General features: G+C 40.4%; 1 protein-coding gene across 1 annotated transcript in view; it reads right to left on the minus strand.

Annotated features, from left to right (window-relative positions):
* The window catches only part of LOC120044361 (MAP/microtubule affinity-regulating kinase 4-like), a 49,832-nt gene that overhangs the window by 20,963 nt on the left and 12,843 nt on the right, over nt 1-16,026 (minus strand). The window contains exons 4-5 of the mRNA XM_038988985.1: nt 1,934-1,982; nt 185-250 (exon numbers count right to left, since the gene is read on the minus strand). Of these exons, the coding sequence (XP_038844913.1) occupies nt 185-250; nt 1,934-1,982 (115 nt within the window). The remainder of the gene's footprint in view (nt 1-184; nt 251-1,933; nt 1,983-16,026) is intronic.

The following is a 16,026-nucleotide window of genomic DNA, read 5'->3' on the forward strand; positions in this document are numbered from 1 at the left end:
TGTTATGTTTACATACATACATACATACATAATGTACAACCGTTGCATTAGGTTGTGATTTTGAGTCATCTCCATTGGTTTATTTATACTTTTCCCCCCTGTTAATCAAACACAAGCTAATCAGCCATTACAGAGAGACAGTAGCTAGGTCTATTGAAACAGACAGGAAGGCAGATGTACCCACCTCCACTGGCATACTCCATGATTAGATAAAGGGTCTTATCCGTCTCAATCACTTCAAACAGCTGCACTGTAGTAGGCACAAATAAAATCAGATTAAAAATAATAAATTAATCAAATCCCCTATCGTTAAAAAACACAAATCTTTGTCTCGGCCTGCTAAATACGGTGGGGCATGACGCCGGTCTAGTCTAATGGCATTTATTTATTTTAATCTTTAGAAAATCCTGTTCCCCACCCCCCTTGCCAACCCAACCCTGGGCCTACTGTAGCTATCTACTGTATGTGCAAGTAGTGTAGTGTATCAGTCTATTAAACACAGTGAGAGGCTTAGACAAAAGCCTGCCGTCTGGGTAGATGAGACAGGAATGGGCCATTTAGACTACACATGGCAGATGAGACAGGAATGGGCCATTTAGACTACACATGTTATTACACTGAGTATACAAACATTAAGATCACCTGCTCTTTCCATGACATGAACTGACCAGCTGAATCCAGATGAAAGCTATGATCACTTATTGTTGTGACTTGTTAAATCCACTTCAATCAGTGTAAATGAAGGGGAGGAGATGAACGGGGTATGGTAGCAGGTGCCAGGAGCAAGAACTGCAACATATCAACATAAACAAACACACACACATGCACACACACCCACACGCAAGCACACACGTACGCACGCATAAACACACACATACTTACATACAGTGCATTCGGAAAGTATTCAGGCCCCTTGACTTTTTCCACATTTTGTTACATTACAGCCGTATTCTAAAATTGATGAAATTGTTTTCTTTCCTACTCAATCAATACCCCATGATGACAAAGCAAAAACAAGTTTTTAGAAATGTTTGCAAATTTATAAAAAATTAAAAACAGAAATATCACATTTACATAAGTATTCAGACCCTTTACTCAGTACTTTGTTGAAGCACCTTTGGCAGTGATTACAGCCTGAAGTCATGTGCCTTTAACTGAGGAGTGGCTTCTGTCTGGCCACTCTACCATAAAGGTTTGATTGGTGGAGTGCTGCAGAGATGGTTGACCTTCTGGAAGGTTCTCCCATCTCCACAGAGCAACTCTGGGGCTCTGTCAGAGTGACCATCGGGTTCTTGGTTACCCCCTTGATCAAGGCCCTTCTCCCCCGATTGCTCAGTTTGGCCAGGCGGCCAGCTCTAGGAAGAATCTTGGTGGTTCCTTTTAAGAATGATGGAGGCCACTGTGTTCTTGGGGACCTTCAATGCTGCAGAAATGTTTTGGTACCCTTCCCCAGATCTGTGCCTCGACACAAACCTGTCTCGGAGCTCTACGGACAATTCCTTAGACCTCATGGCTTGGTTTCTTCTCTGACATGCACTGTCAACTGGGGGACCTTTATATAGACAGGTGGGTGCCTTTCCAAATCATGTCCAATCAATTTCATTTAACACAGATGGACTCCAATCAAGTTGTAGAAACATCTCAAGGATGATCAATGGAAACAGGATCTACCTGAGCTCCATTTCGAGTCTCATAGCAGAAGGTCTGAATACTTATGTAAATAAGGTACTTCTGTTTGTGATTTTTAATACATTTGCAAAAATGTCTCAAAACCCATTTTCACTTTGTCATTATGGGGTATTGTGTGTAGATTTACAAATTAATTTAATCAATTTTAGAATAAGGCTGTAACATCACAAAATGTGGAAAAAGTCAAGGGGTCTGAATACTTTCCGAATACACTGTATAACAGATCATTAAATGTGAGCCTTACCTATGTTTGGATGATTTAAACCTTTCATTATCCGAACCTCTCGAAAGAGCTATGAAAGGCAGAAGGAAGTGTGTTAGAAGTGAATAGAATACAAATAATATATTAATATGGGGTCTTGAACTGATAGTAGATGTTATAGCAATGTGTACAATTTGTCTTTTCAACATTTGCTGTAGGTCTACAATTTGTCATAAAGCAGAAGATTAAATTTGAACCATCCATTTGGCTCATCTGGCTCACAATAACTTTAAGGCCCCTTAACATAAAGACCATCGTTCCAAATCAGCAGCAACTCCCCCACGTCATCAAGTCGGAATCAGAAAGAAGATAGCATGATAAGCTTTTCTATCCTCTTTCCTCAATCCTTCCCCTCTTTCTATATGTCTCTCTCTCTCCCTGTTTCCTCCTTCTCCATTCTTCATTTTCCTCTGGCGATGCCCAACGTCACTGTTGCCATAGCGACCCTGCTTCTCCAGCTGTGCCAGAGGGAATCACGGGATACGTCGATGTGTCTCGTTGTCATTGTCAAGAAATCCCAGAATTCCACTGACCAAACACGCCCCAGCCCAATCGCTACCACAATCTCCCATCTGACCTACTGTCACTGATATACTATTAACAAACAGTATATAGGGTGAATTTACAGATATATTTGATTTGGTCAGTTGTATACCCATCTTGTGAGACAAGGCTTATTTGCGCAAGTAATTCAATTGACACAGTTCTGACCACCTCTAGATGGCATTAACACTAACATAACGTGTCACTCGCTCTCACCCCCTATCTCTCCTCTGACTCTTTACCTCACCCCAACTCTCTCTTTCCCTCCACCCCTTCCTCCTTCATGCATAACAGGCCAGATTATGCTAATACGGTCTCTTTCATGTTTTCTGTATTGAGGATTTTCTCGAGACCACAGGTATGTAAAGTAACCTGCTATCATCGCTGGCCAATTGTAGAGCGCTCTCCCCTGTCCCTACCCAATCCCGGCCCTCTTTTGGCAATCTAGGCCCAATCCGATAGATAGCAAGTGTTTTCTCTGACAATGGCCCAATCACATTGTTTGGTCTCATGCAGCCACCCAATCAGTGTCCTCTCTCACACAGCCGCCCAATCGAAGATAAGCGAGAGAATTGAGGAGGATTTATGAATGAAGGCATAGGCCTGCATATGATCACAGATCCTGGTAAGACATGCCATCCAGGCAAGAACATTGCAACTCAAGGGAAAGACATAGTAGCCATGAATTAGAACCTAGACAGTGGCCAGACGAAAGATCATCAATTTGAATTATCCTATACTGTATGTCCTCAAAGAGATAAAATGTACAACAGATCAAAACGAAAGGGAATAGGTCCAAATGTTATAAGATAGTAGGAGTCATAATTTAAAGCCTCATAGATTAAATGTAGAACATAATACATTCCTCACCATATGGAGAGTGAAGCTACATGTTTTTTTATTTTGGAACTTTACTCATTATAGCATTTTGGATTTGAGATCAAATTATGAGGAGGCAGTAAATAATGGCACTTTTTATTTGAAGGTATCTACACAGCAAACCGGGAACATTCCCAGAACATTACCTAAGATTCTCATTAAGTTCTAGTTTTTATCATTAGGATGTTTTCGCTAACAATTATTACTTTTATTCATGTTTTTAATGAAATATTCTTGGAATGTTCTCCTAATATTCACTAAAATGTTGATCAGATGTTACCACAGAACATTCACTTAAGGTTCTCTTTAGGTTAACAGGGAAAATAATAACACAATGTTCCGGTAATGTTCTTTAAACATACTGCCGCAACAAAATGCGGGAGCAATATAAGTGGTTACAGGAACATTAAGCTAATGTTGATGGATATGTTATTCAAACAGCCATAACAACAAGCAGGGATTATTCCTACAATGGTCTCATAAAGTTATAGTGTGACATTATAACATGATGGTTCTAATAACGTTCCCTGAACATACTTCCGCAATAAAATGTTGGAGTTGTTAAAAAAAAAAACATTCCTGCAATATTCAGCTAATGGTGATGGAGAAATTACAAATAACACCTATAACAACAAACAAGAAACAATCCAGTAAGTTTGTGTAATAATATTGATGTGTAATGTAACATTATATGAAGTTACCAAACTTTTATACAAATGTAATTTCAATCTTCTTTTTTTTATGCTATCCGAATTGGTCGTTACAGTCTTGTCCCATCGCTGCAACTCCTATACGGATTGGGGAGAGGCGAATGTCGAGAACCATGCGTCCTCTGGAACACGACCCTGCCAAGCCGCGCTGCTTCTTGACACACTGTTCGCTCAGGAGGACACACCGTACAACTGGCGACCGAAGTCAGCGTGGATGCGCCCGCTGAGTGCGATGGGACAAGGACATCCAGGCTGGCCAAACCCTACGATGCTGGGCCAAATGTGCGCAGCCTCATGGGTCTCCAGGTCGCGGCTGGCTGCAACACAGCCTGGGATTGAACATCGGTCTGTAGTGACGCCTCAAGCACTGCGATGCAGTGCCTTAGACCGCTGTGCCACTCAGAAGGCCCTCACTTCAATCTTCTGACCATTATATTTTATTAGGGCATTGTCCAGACATAGCAATAGCTTTTTTAAGAAATGGTAATCAAGTAGATTTGAACCTGCAATCTGCCATCTTCAAGCCCTGTAGGCTACGTAGTCGGCAGCGCCACCAAGATCCAATTTTAAAAACACTGGATTTCCCTTTGTACTGAAATCCTTAAATTATGACCCAAAGTATGGCTATATGTCTTAGTACATTATGCACATCTATGTATACCTCACTGTAATCTGCCAGGCAATAATTTAACATGATTTCTGAAATCAAGTTTGTAGGGAAAATAAAAGTCAAAACATCCCAACATTACAGTATATAAAGAAGATTGGTAGATTTAGTTATCCTCTCTTTTGCAAAGACAAAGCACAACCTGGAAGTCAGAATAAAGGTGTACACAGATGTATATATGTATTAGTTCCTTCCTAGTGACACAGTGATTCATTCCATGGATAACACTCAAAAGCTCCCAGGTTCGATCCCTGCTTGTGACTATCAACAAAATACAGTGAAACTACAGTGCCTTGCAAAAGTATTCATCTCCCTTGGCATTTTTCCTATTTTGTTGCATTACAAACTGTGATTTAAATGGATTTTTATTTAGATTTCATGTAATGGACATACACAAAATAGTCAAAATTGGTGAAATGAAATGAAAAAATTTACTTTCAAAACATATTTTACAAATGATAAAAACGGAAAAGTGGTGCGTGCGCATATGTATTCACCCCCTTTGCTATGAAGCCCCTAAATAAGATCTGGTAAAACCAATTACCTTCAGAAGTCACATAATTTGTTAAATAAAGTCCACCTGTGTGCAATCTAAGTGTCACATGATCTGTCACATGATCTCAGTATATATACACCTATTCTGAAAGGCCCCAGTCTGCAACACCACTAAGCAAGGGGTACCACCAAGCAAGCGTCACCATGAAGACCAAGGAGCTCTCCAAACAGGTCAGGGACAAAGTTGTGGAGAAGTACAGATTATGTTTGGGTTATTAAAAAATATCAAAAATTTTGAACATCCCACAGAGCAACATTAAATCCATTATTAAAAAATGGAAAGAATATGGCACCACAACAAACCTGCCAAGAGAGGGCCGCCCATCACAACTCACGGACCAGGCAAGGAGGGAATTAATCAGAGAGGCAACAAAGAGACCAAAGATAACCCTGAAGGAGCTGCAAAGCTCCACAGTGGAGATTGGAGTATCTGTCCACAGGACCACTTTAAGCCGTAACCTCCACAGAGCTGGGCTTTATATAAGAGTGGCCAGAAAAAAGCCATTGCTTAAAGAAAAAAATAAGCAAACACGTTTGGTGTTCGCCAAAAGGCATGTGGAAGACTCCCAAACATATGGAAGAAGGTACTCTGGTAAGATAAGACTAAAATTGAGCTTTTTGGCCATTAAGGAAAACGCTATGTCTGGCGCAAACCCAACACCTCTCATCACCCTGAGAACACCATCCCCACAGTGAAGCATGGTGGTGGCAAGAAACTGGTCAGAATTGAAGGAATGATGTATGGCGCTAAATACAGGGGAAATTCTTGAGGGAAACCTGTTTCAGTCTTCCAGAGATTTGAGACTGTGACGGAGATTCACCTTCCATCAGGACAATGACCCTAAGAATAGTGCTAAAGCAACACTTGAGTGGTTTAAGGGGAAACATTTAAATGTCTTGGAATGGCCTTGTCAAAGCACAGACCTCAATCCAATTGAGAATCTGTGGTATGACTTAAAGATTGCTGTACACCAGCAGAACCCATCCAACTTAAAGGAGCTGGAGCAGTTTTCCCAGTGGCAAGATGTGCCAAGCTTATAGAGACATACCCCAAGAGACTTGCAGCTGTAATTGCTGCAAAAGGTGTCTCTACAAAGTATTGACTTTGGGGGGGGATAGTTATGCACACTTAAGTTCTGTTTTTTTGTCTTATTTCTTGTTTGTTTCACAATAAAAAATATGTGTATCTTCAAATTCGTAGGCATGTTGTGTAAAATAAATGATACAAACCCCCCCAAAAAATCCATGTTCATTACAGGTTGTAAGGCAACAAAATAGGAAAAATGCCATGGGGGGTGAATACTTTCGCAAGCCACTGTATGTTTGTACAATAAATGTCTAATAAATTGTCATGTGATTCCAAATAATTGTCATATGTGTCTCTACATGGAGTGTTGTACAAGTAACATCATCAACAGTAAGAGAAGACTAACACGACAGAAAACCACTATGGACTGTTCAAAACTCAATTTTATCATTCTAGGATAATAGCAATAGCATTCTAAGAACATTGAGGGAACATTTTGTGCACTCTGATGTAAACATTGTAAGAATGCAGTGGCAACCTGTCATTCAGGGCAAGGGGGGCTAAGCCCCACATTTTTAGTTAATACCTGTCACATAAGTTTGCAAACAATATTTAAAAAAATATTATAATAATTAAGTTAATATAGCCGCATACAAACATGGTCTCTTTTTTGCTTTCTTGAGTAAGACAGCTGAAAAATGCAAGTATTTCAGCCTAGCTCAGTGCTCTCTGTGGTGGTGGGGAAGCCAGCGGAAAATACAGAGTGTAGGGGTTGGTAATGTTCTCTACTTGCGCCGTGATTGGGTCAGTGTTCTGTCACTCATTGGGACACTACGTCACCGCGAAAATCTAAGGGTAGAGCTCGAAAATTCAAGCCCGTTTGGTGTTGCCATGGAGTAACATTAGATGTGCCCATCCAAGAACACTCAAGGTCATTGGCCACACATAAAATGATGTGAAATCAAGTTATATCTACAGTAGCTTTGATTGGACTGATCATGTGAACATCATACTTTCAAAATCTTAGTTAGCAGTCATCATCATGAATCAAGTCGACAATCTACTGGCAAATCCGTTTTTAATCATAGTCATGTGAAGATAAATTATAGATAAAACTTATCGGTGCTCAACGGCCATTGGAAATGAACATTACACAACAAGTTGGAAATCGCAAATTCAACAATGAGTGGTTTGGAAGGAATCAGTGGCTAACTGCAAGCATTGCAAAGCCATCACTAGCCTGCTATTCAGTGGAGTGGGTGTGTGGTCCCAAGTCTGGGTTTAAAACATTTAAAGCTTAAAACATTTAACATTGGCCATACTGTCAATCCAGCATTTATGCTGCTCTCAAAACAACTGTTAATCAGAATTGGGAAATCTGACTTCAGTGAGTTCAAGACAACTGAGAACTCTGGAAAAAACTAGCTCCGACTGGGAAAATAAGTTTTGAACGGTCAACCAACTCGGAATTGTAAGTCGGGAACTCGGTCCTCTTTCTAGAGCTACGACCTGAAGATCACTGATGTCATCATGATTCAACCTTGTTTTTAATGTCATGATTCGACCTTGTTCGAGTTCCCAGTTGTCTTGAAAGCACCATAAATCCAGAGAATGCCAGACTTTGATGACAAAGTTTGATGACAAAATTTGCCCACGAAGGACAGCCACGCCACCTTCCTGTTCAAGTGAGCACAGCACAAGAAGGTGAGTCCAAAAATGCCTTGTATGCTGCTGCATAAATTATGTGATTGTCACACCCTGATCTGTTTCACCTGTCCTTGTGTTTGTCTCCACCCCCTCCAGGTGTCGCTTGTTTTCCCCAGTGTATTTATCCCTGTGTTTGCTGTTTCTCTGTGCTAGTTCGTCTTGTATGTCCAAGTCAACCAGTGTGTTTTTCTGTGCTCCTGCCTTCTCTATTCTGTTTTTACTAGTCCTCCCGGTTTTGACCCTTGCCTGTTTCTGGACTCTGTACCTGCCTGCCTGACCATTCTGCCTGTCTTGACCTCGAGCCTGCCTGACACTCTGTACCTCCTGGACTCTGAACTGGTTTTGACCTATTGCCTGTCCACGACCATTCTCTTGCCTACCACTTTTTGGATCAATAAACATCTAAGACTCCAACCATCTGCCTCCTGTGGCTGCATCTGGGTCTCGCCTTGTGCCCTGATAGTAATTTGCAAGGGAGATATGTATACTGTAGATAAGAAAGTAATACTAAGTGTATGTTGTGTAGTAAGCTGTTAGTAGCCCATGTGCCTCACCCTAATAATTTAGTCTATTTTCCCCTTTTAATTTTGCCTGCTGTTCTGACTTGGTGGTGCACATGTAGCCTATAACCTGTTTTAGAGAAATTAAATAATTGAATATTGTAAGAGCTTTCATTGTCTGCTTACATGCCCCCTTTATTTATCCTACAGTTCTGACTTGTTGTACAGGGAGAACACTGTAAGAACAGCCCTTGTTCTGAATTCTGTCGATGTACATTTCAAAAGTGCTGAACAAATAGTTATATTGACTACGTCTGTCCTAGCTCGCTCATTATATGTCTTAATCGAAATTACTGCTCGCCTCTTATCCACTTGTCGTCCCCTTTTGCCATAGTTTGTACATTTCAATTGTCAGTAGAAACCACAACCTAACAAATGTTCTGGGAACTTTCACAGAACCAATTTGGTTTGCTGGGTAGTCCCCCCATTTTAAGACACCATAAGTATTTGGACAAATTATCTTTGTCACGACTTCTTCCGAAGTCGCCCCCTCTCCTTGTTTGGGCGGCGTTCGGCGATCGACGTCACCGGCTTTCTAGCCATCGCCGCTCCATTTTTCATATATCCATTTGTCTTGTCTTGTTTCCATACACACCTGGTTTTTATTTCCCCAATTAAGCTACTTGTATTTAACCCTCTGTTTCCCATCATGTTTTGTGTGTAATTGTTTTCATGTTATGTGGTGTTAGTTTATGCGCTCTACTTTTATGTTCCGTTTTTTGAGCGCATTTGATTTATGTAGTGCTCTCGTTTTTTGGAACTATAATAAAAAGTGCGCCTGTTCATTATAGTCTGCTCTCCTGCACTTGACTTCGCCTCCAATACACCATCCTGACAATCTTAGTGTTTTAAACTAGTCAAAAGATAAGTATTTGGTCCCATATCCATTGCACGCATGACTGCATCATGCTTGTGACCAGGGCTCTAAATTAAAACATGTAATTGGTAGCACTGGTGTTTGGGGAATGAAACAATATTTATCTTTGTCCAAACGGTTGGAGTGGTTGAAGAACAATTATGTCAGATCAGTTGTGTTTTGGGGTCCCATGAAGGACAGCATAAGAACATAACTGTATCTCTGAATGTGTATATTTCCCAGTGATCAGATTCACATCCAAATGTTGGGGAGCTGATATGATTAAATATGAAACTATTTGTGAGAAGATGTAATGTGATGTTAGCCTTCTAAATGAGATAATTGTTTTTCATACAAAGTCTTAACCAAGTCATTGGACACACCCACGTGAGCACAGATGTTACGTCGGCGTCATGGAACGCCCCCTTTTCCCAAAGTGCATAAAACCCACTTCTGACAAAATGTACATTAGACCAGAGAGCCAGGCACTATAGCTACATGTTGGAATGGTTGGCAATTTAAATATAGACCAGACAGCGTGAAGCGGTGGCTACATGGCTGAGAAATGGTTTAAAGACTACAATACCAGGAAAGGGTAAGAACCTCAAACTCTCGAGTGAAGAAAACAACACAGGAACATTCAGTCTGTTTAAATACGGTTAGCCTAGGAAACTCGACCCGAAGGATTGAGAAAAACAATTTCCTCTCACCACTATAGATACCTCTAAAGTATCTATTCTAGTAATCTCCACCAAGAACCACCGGGTGGTACTTCGAAAAAAATCCATTCTAAAAGAACATTTCCCTATCCAACGACCATTGGTACGTCTGGAAGATACATTCTAACAGACAAAACCACAGACTTTCCGTCGAATTACACCCTAGACGGACCGGCGATATCAACAGAGAGACAACAAAGGCATACAATTGTAAATATATACAGTGGTTCCTCCATTAAATGTTGTGAGCTTGCACCGCGGGACTTAGAGCTACCCAGCGTCACGGCTTCATTGCTCCAGACCACCACAAGGGGGAGTTAGAGCACTCATTATGCATTTGGGTCCCAAGGTTTTTATATGACCAAACATATTGAGTGGTTTCAATGACGATATTTGACGTAAGTCACCCGTCCTTGGGCGAAGATGGCTGACAAAATGTACAATTGAGAGGAATATGTTAGTTAATGTAGAGACAAACGTTTGTGCACATTTGTCATAAAGTTAATTTACGAAAATCGCTATTTAGCAAGTTATCTGACTAGCTAACATTAGCCAGCTAGCTAGTGTTGGGAGAATGAATTTGTAATTCGTGTTGTTTAATGTTTTAGGGACTCCTGAGAAAACCAGCAAACCAGGCTGTCGTCTTGTGAAACAGTGGATGTAAAGAATCTAGCAAGCTAAAGCATTTACTGCAAATTGAATGTACAGTTGTGTAAGCTTACCTTGCAACATAGCTAATTATTTACTTGCTTATTGTGTAGTGAAGGATAAAAATAACTGCATGCCTATTGATGTGTAGCTAGCTACAGTATGTAGCTGATCTGTGTATGGACCCTAAAACGTTTGGTATGAATATTAGTTCAGAACCTATCTATGAACCTCAGCTATCATAGTTGTATCAACTTCCAGCCTGAATGGCATTAATGAAGCCTATGTGTAACCGCTGTGAAATAGCTAGCTAGTTATCGGGGTGCGCGCTAATAACGTTTCAATCGTTGACGTCACTCGCTCTGAGACCTTGAAGTAGTTGTTCCCCTTGCAATGCAAAAGCCGCGGCTTTTGTGGAGCGATGGGTAATGATACTTCAAGGGTGGCTGTTGTCGATGTGTGCACAGGGTCCCTCTCCTCGCCCCTACCTGGGCTCGAACCAGGGACCCTCTGTACACATCGACAACAGCCTTAGGGATTCGTTTGTCATTTTTCTCTGAATGGAAACACCATAATATTAATCAAATTAATTAAGCCAAATTACTTAAAATCAATCCCATATACTATGTTATTACAAAAAAGGTTTTAAATTCTCTGGTAATGCCAATAGGGAATACTATAAAATGCTTCTCAAAGATGCCCTCTGGTGGTCAAACTAGCAATAACTTGTAGTAACAGAAGAAATGTCTGAGAATTAAATGACGTGCCACAGAATGCTGCAGCAGCACGCAGGGTGTGCCGCAGTATGACGCAACTTTTAAAGGAGGAACCACTGTACATTGCAATTATTTTCAAATTAGCGGCCATCCATGTGCAAAGTATTAGCATTTCTATGATCATAGTTTTCAGCTGTGTGTACGATAGTGAAGTCCTTTGTCTTTTCTCCCGCTCTTTCTTACATGCCCCTCCCTTTTCAATTTGTGTAACAAGCCGTCATATCGGTTTAGTCCACTAGGGACTTTTCATTGCAGTATGAGGTAATCAATGTGTAACCTATTCTGTTTGTGTTTATGTAATTCTGTGTGATTATTTAGTTAATTAGTGAATAAATAATTAAGCCAATTTGTATATTGCTGATTCATCATTTATGCTAGGGTTCATGCAGATATCCAACGATTTTGCGACATTCAGAATTAGACTGATAGAAGATAACAATTAATGAATGACTGATTGATTGATGACTGAAATGTAAGAGACATTTATATCTTTAGAGTTAATTTGGAAATCGGCAACTCATTAAACAAACTTTTTCTGTGGTGCCCCAAGATTGTTGATGAGTTAATTGTTACATGAGTCATTTAATCATCATAATAATTAAACATAGTTATAGATTTGTTAAAACAATCATCATCACATTAATGATAGCCAAGACACGACACATTGAAATTACAGTCATTTGTGGAATATTAGGTTTCTACATAGTTAAGGCCCTATAAAATCTATTTTCTTGGTTTGTTTTTTCCAGGTTTTGTAATTTTCCCTATTTACATCTACCAGAAGGCGGTTATCATTAGCATCACTAATGGCTGCGCAAAGTGGTAGACATATCATAAGTGCAAACCGCACACACACAGCCAGGGGCAATCCCGTACATTGCCTCTTCAGAAAGTTGCAGGAAATACAAATCACTGATGTATTCTGTTCATGTCTTATATTTTTTAACTAGGCAAGTCAGTTAAGAACCAATTCTTATTTACAATGACGGAATACCGGGGAAAAGTGGGTAAACTGCCTTCTTTAGGGGCAGAACAACATATTCTTATTTTGTCAGCTCGGGGATTCGATCCAGCAACCTTTCACTTACTGGCCCAACACTCTAGCCCCTAGGCTACCTGCCTCCCCCGATATACTTGGGCATTATAATTAATGCTTTGAACTGTTTGGGCTAGAAACCATACATTTTCGATGTAGCCTAGTAATGGTGCAACCATAATGCTAACGAATCTATGCTGGCTTTTTCTCTAAGGTAATTGGAAACACTGGTACAGCAAAGCCTATACACTTTAGTGTCCTGCTTGCCACTCTACAAACTGTTTAGATGTATTTGCAGTTTGTTTTGGCAGGGTTTTGGATCATGTCTTGTCCAATAGTAACTGAATAGTGAATAATGTCAAGTCATTTTGGAGTAACGTTTTTTGTAAGTGAGAATAGAAGAGGTTTCGGAACACTTCTACATTCATGTGGATGCTGCCATGATTAGGAATAATTGTGAATGGATCATGAATAAGGATGGGTGAGAAAGTTACAAAGGCACAAAGACCATACCCCCCCAAAAAAATGCTAACCTCCCTTGTTATTGGTAATGGTGAGAGGTTATCATATTTTGTTGTAGCCTCTGAAACTTACTCATCATTATTCATGATCCATTCATGTTGTTTCTTTATCATGATGATATCATCAGGATCAATTGAGAAGTATTCAGTAACATCTTCTCTCCTCACTTAGAAATACAATTACTCCAGATACCATTCACAATTTAGACATGACCAAAAACACAGCCAAAACAAACTTCAAATACATCCAATGAGTTTGCAGAGTCACAGGCTTGACGCAGTCATTGTGTGCAATGGATATGGGACCAAACATGGGGCCAAATATTCAACTATAATACACTATAATGGAAAACTGTTTGTAATACAGTAATTGTAGGCATTATCAACATTAACATACTCTGAGAGCTACAAAATGGTATTTTCATCTCAAATCCAAAATGCTGGAGTATAGAGACAAAATAATAAAAAAATGCTTTACTGCCTAAATACATACAGTATGGTGAGGACTGTATGCCATTTAGAAAAATATTTTTATCCAAAGTGACTTACAGTCATGCGTGCAGACATTTCAGTATGGGTGGCCCCAGCAGGAATCAAACCCACTATGATGACACTAGGAGCTCATAGAAACTCAGATCCTGATCCTGATTCATGTCTATGTCATTATCCCACATATGAGATGGTCCCATAGTCAACCAAAATCATGATGTGAAGCTGAACGTAACAGACGTTCTCCCAGTCCAACACTATCTTCCCCACATACTGTACATACACACAGCACCATTATGAACAATTATTTCATCCTTGATTGGCTCTTTCCGGTCTGTTCACTTCATGCCCCCCGGCGGCAGAGTTCATGTGTGCCGCCACAGAGCCAGGAGGGTAGAGAGAGGGGGAGGAAGAGAGAGAGGGAGAGAGAGAGAGAGAGAGAGAGAGAGAGAGAGAGAGAGAGAGAGAGAGAGAGAGAGAGAGAGAGAGAGAGAGAGCATATACATGCTCTGAGCCCATCTACAGAGCAGCCCGGACCTCTGACTAATGCATGAGGGGGGTTATGAGTCAATGTTACCATGTGCAGAAAAAGTATTCAGACCCCTTTACTTTTCCAAATGTTGTTACGTTACAGCCTTATTCTGAAATTGATTAAATAGATACAAATCCTCATCGATCTACACACAATAAACCATAATGGCAAAGTGAAAACAGTTTTTTAGAAATGTTCGCTAATTTCAATTTTTTTTTTACTTAAATATCTTATTTACATAAGTATTCAGACCCTTTGCTATGAGACTTGAAATTTATCTCAGGTGCATCTTGTTTCCATTGATCATCATTGAGATGTTTCTACAACTTGACTGGTGTCCCCCTGTGGTAAATTCAATTGATTGGACATGATTTGGAAAGGCACACACCTGTCTATATAAGGTCCCACAGTTGACAAGGCATGTCAGGTCAAAAACCAACCCATGAGGTCAAAGGAATTGTCCGTAGAGCTTCAAGACAGGACTGTGTCGAGGCACAGATTTGGGGAAGGGTACCAAAAATTGTCTGCAGCATTGAAGATCCCAAAGAACACAGTGGCCTCCATTATTCTTAAATGGAAGAAGTTTGGAACAACCAAGACTCTTCCTAGAGCTGGCTGCCCAGCCAAACCGAGCAATCGTGGGAGAAGGGCCATGGTCAGAGAGGTAACCGAGAACCTGATGGTCACTCTGACAAGAGTTCCTCTGTGGAGATGGGAGAACCTTTCCAGAAGGACAACCATCTCTGCAGCATTCCACCAATCAGGCATTTATGGTAGAGTGGCCAGACGGAAGCCACTCCTAAGTAAAAGACTCTGAATGTCCTTGAGGGGCGTAGCCAGAGCCCAGACTTGAACCCGATCGAACATCTCTGCGGAGACCTGAAAATAGCTGTGCAGCGATGCTCCCCGTCCAACCTGACAGAGCTTGAGAGGATCTGCAGAGAAGAATGGGAGAAACTCCCCAAATACAGGTGTGTCAAGCTTGTAGCGTCATACCCAAGAAGGCTCGATGCAGTAATCGCTGCCAAAGGTGCTTTAACAAAGTACTGAGTAAAGGGTCTGAATACTTGTGTAAATGTACTATTTCTGTTAAAAAATGTGTATAAATGTGCAAACATTTCTACAAACCAGTTTTTGCTTTGTCATTATGGGGTATTGTGTGTAGATTGATGAGGGGGAAAAACAATTTAATTCATTTTAGAATAAGGCTGTTAGCTTACAAAATGTGGAAAAAGTCAAGGGGTCTGAATACTTTCCGAATGCACTGTATATTTCTTTATGTCAATGCATTTTCTGTTTTTCCCTTTACTCTGAGTAGTGCATGTTTGTGTTGCATGTTAAATGCTGCCTCATCGTGAGTGACCTGTGAAATATTGAACTAATGTAAGTGGTCCCTGATTGTCAGTCATTGTCAGTCATTTTGCCAATATCCCCTTAAATTCATGCACAGCAAACCCTGAGCGTCCATTGTGGGGCTTCCATTTATGCACAGGAACAACTAGCCTGTTTTTCCATCAATCGGAATCTATCCTTAACTTGCTAACAAACATCAATGTCCCTCACAGTTACACACCTCAGCATTCCCAAAGATACACTTACAACGCCAACTACAAAACATAATGGCTGCTTTCACAACAACAACAACAAATCTCGTCCGAACGACTTAGTATCTAGTTCGAACCATTTAGTAAAATAAAATCACTCAAACGAGATACTAAGTCGTTCGAACTAGATACTAAGTTGTTTGAACAACGTATTATCTTGTTCAAACAACTTCATTGTTCTTTATTAGGTCTCATTTGTTATGCAGCACCAGTTGGGCTTGTCAGACCATTGCTGCAGCCATTTAA

Source organism: Salvelinus namaycush, chromosome 3, assembly GCF_016432855.1.
Source record: "Salvelinus namaycush isolate Seneca chromosome 3, SaNama_1.0, whole genome shotgun sequence".
Lineage (NCBI taxonomy): Eukaryota > Metazoa > Chordata > Actinopteri > Salmoniformes > Salmonidae > Salvelinus > Salvelinus namaycush.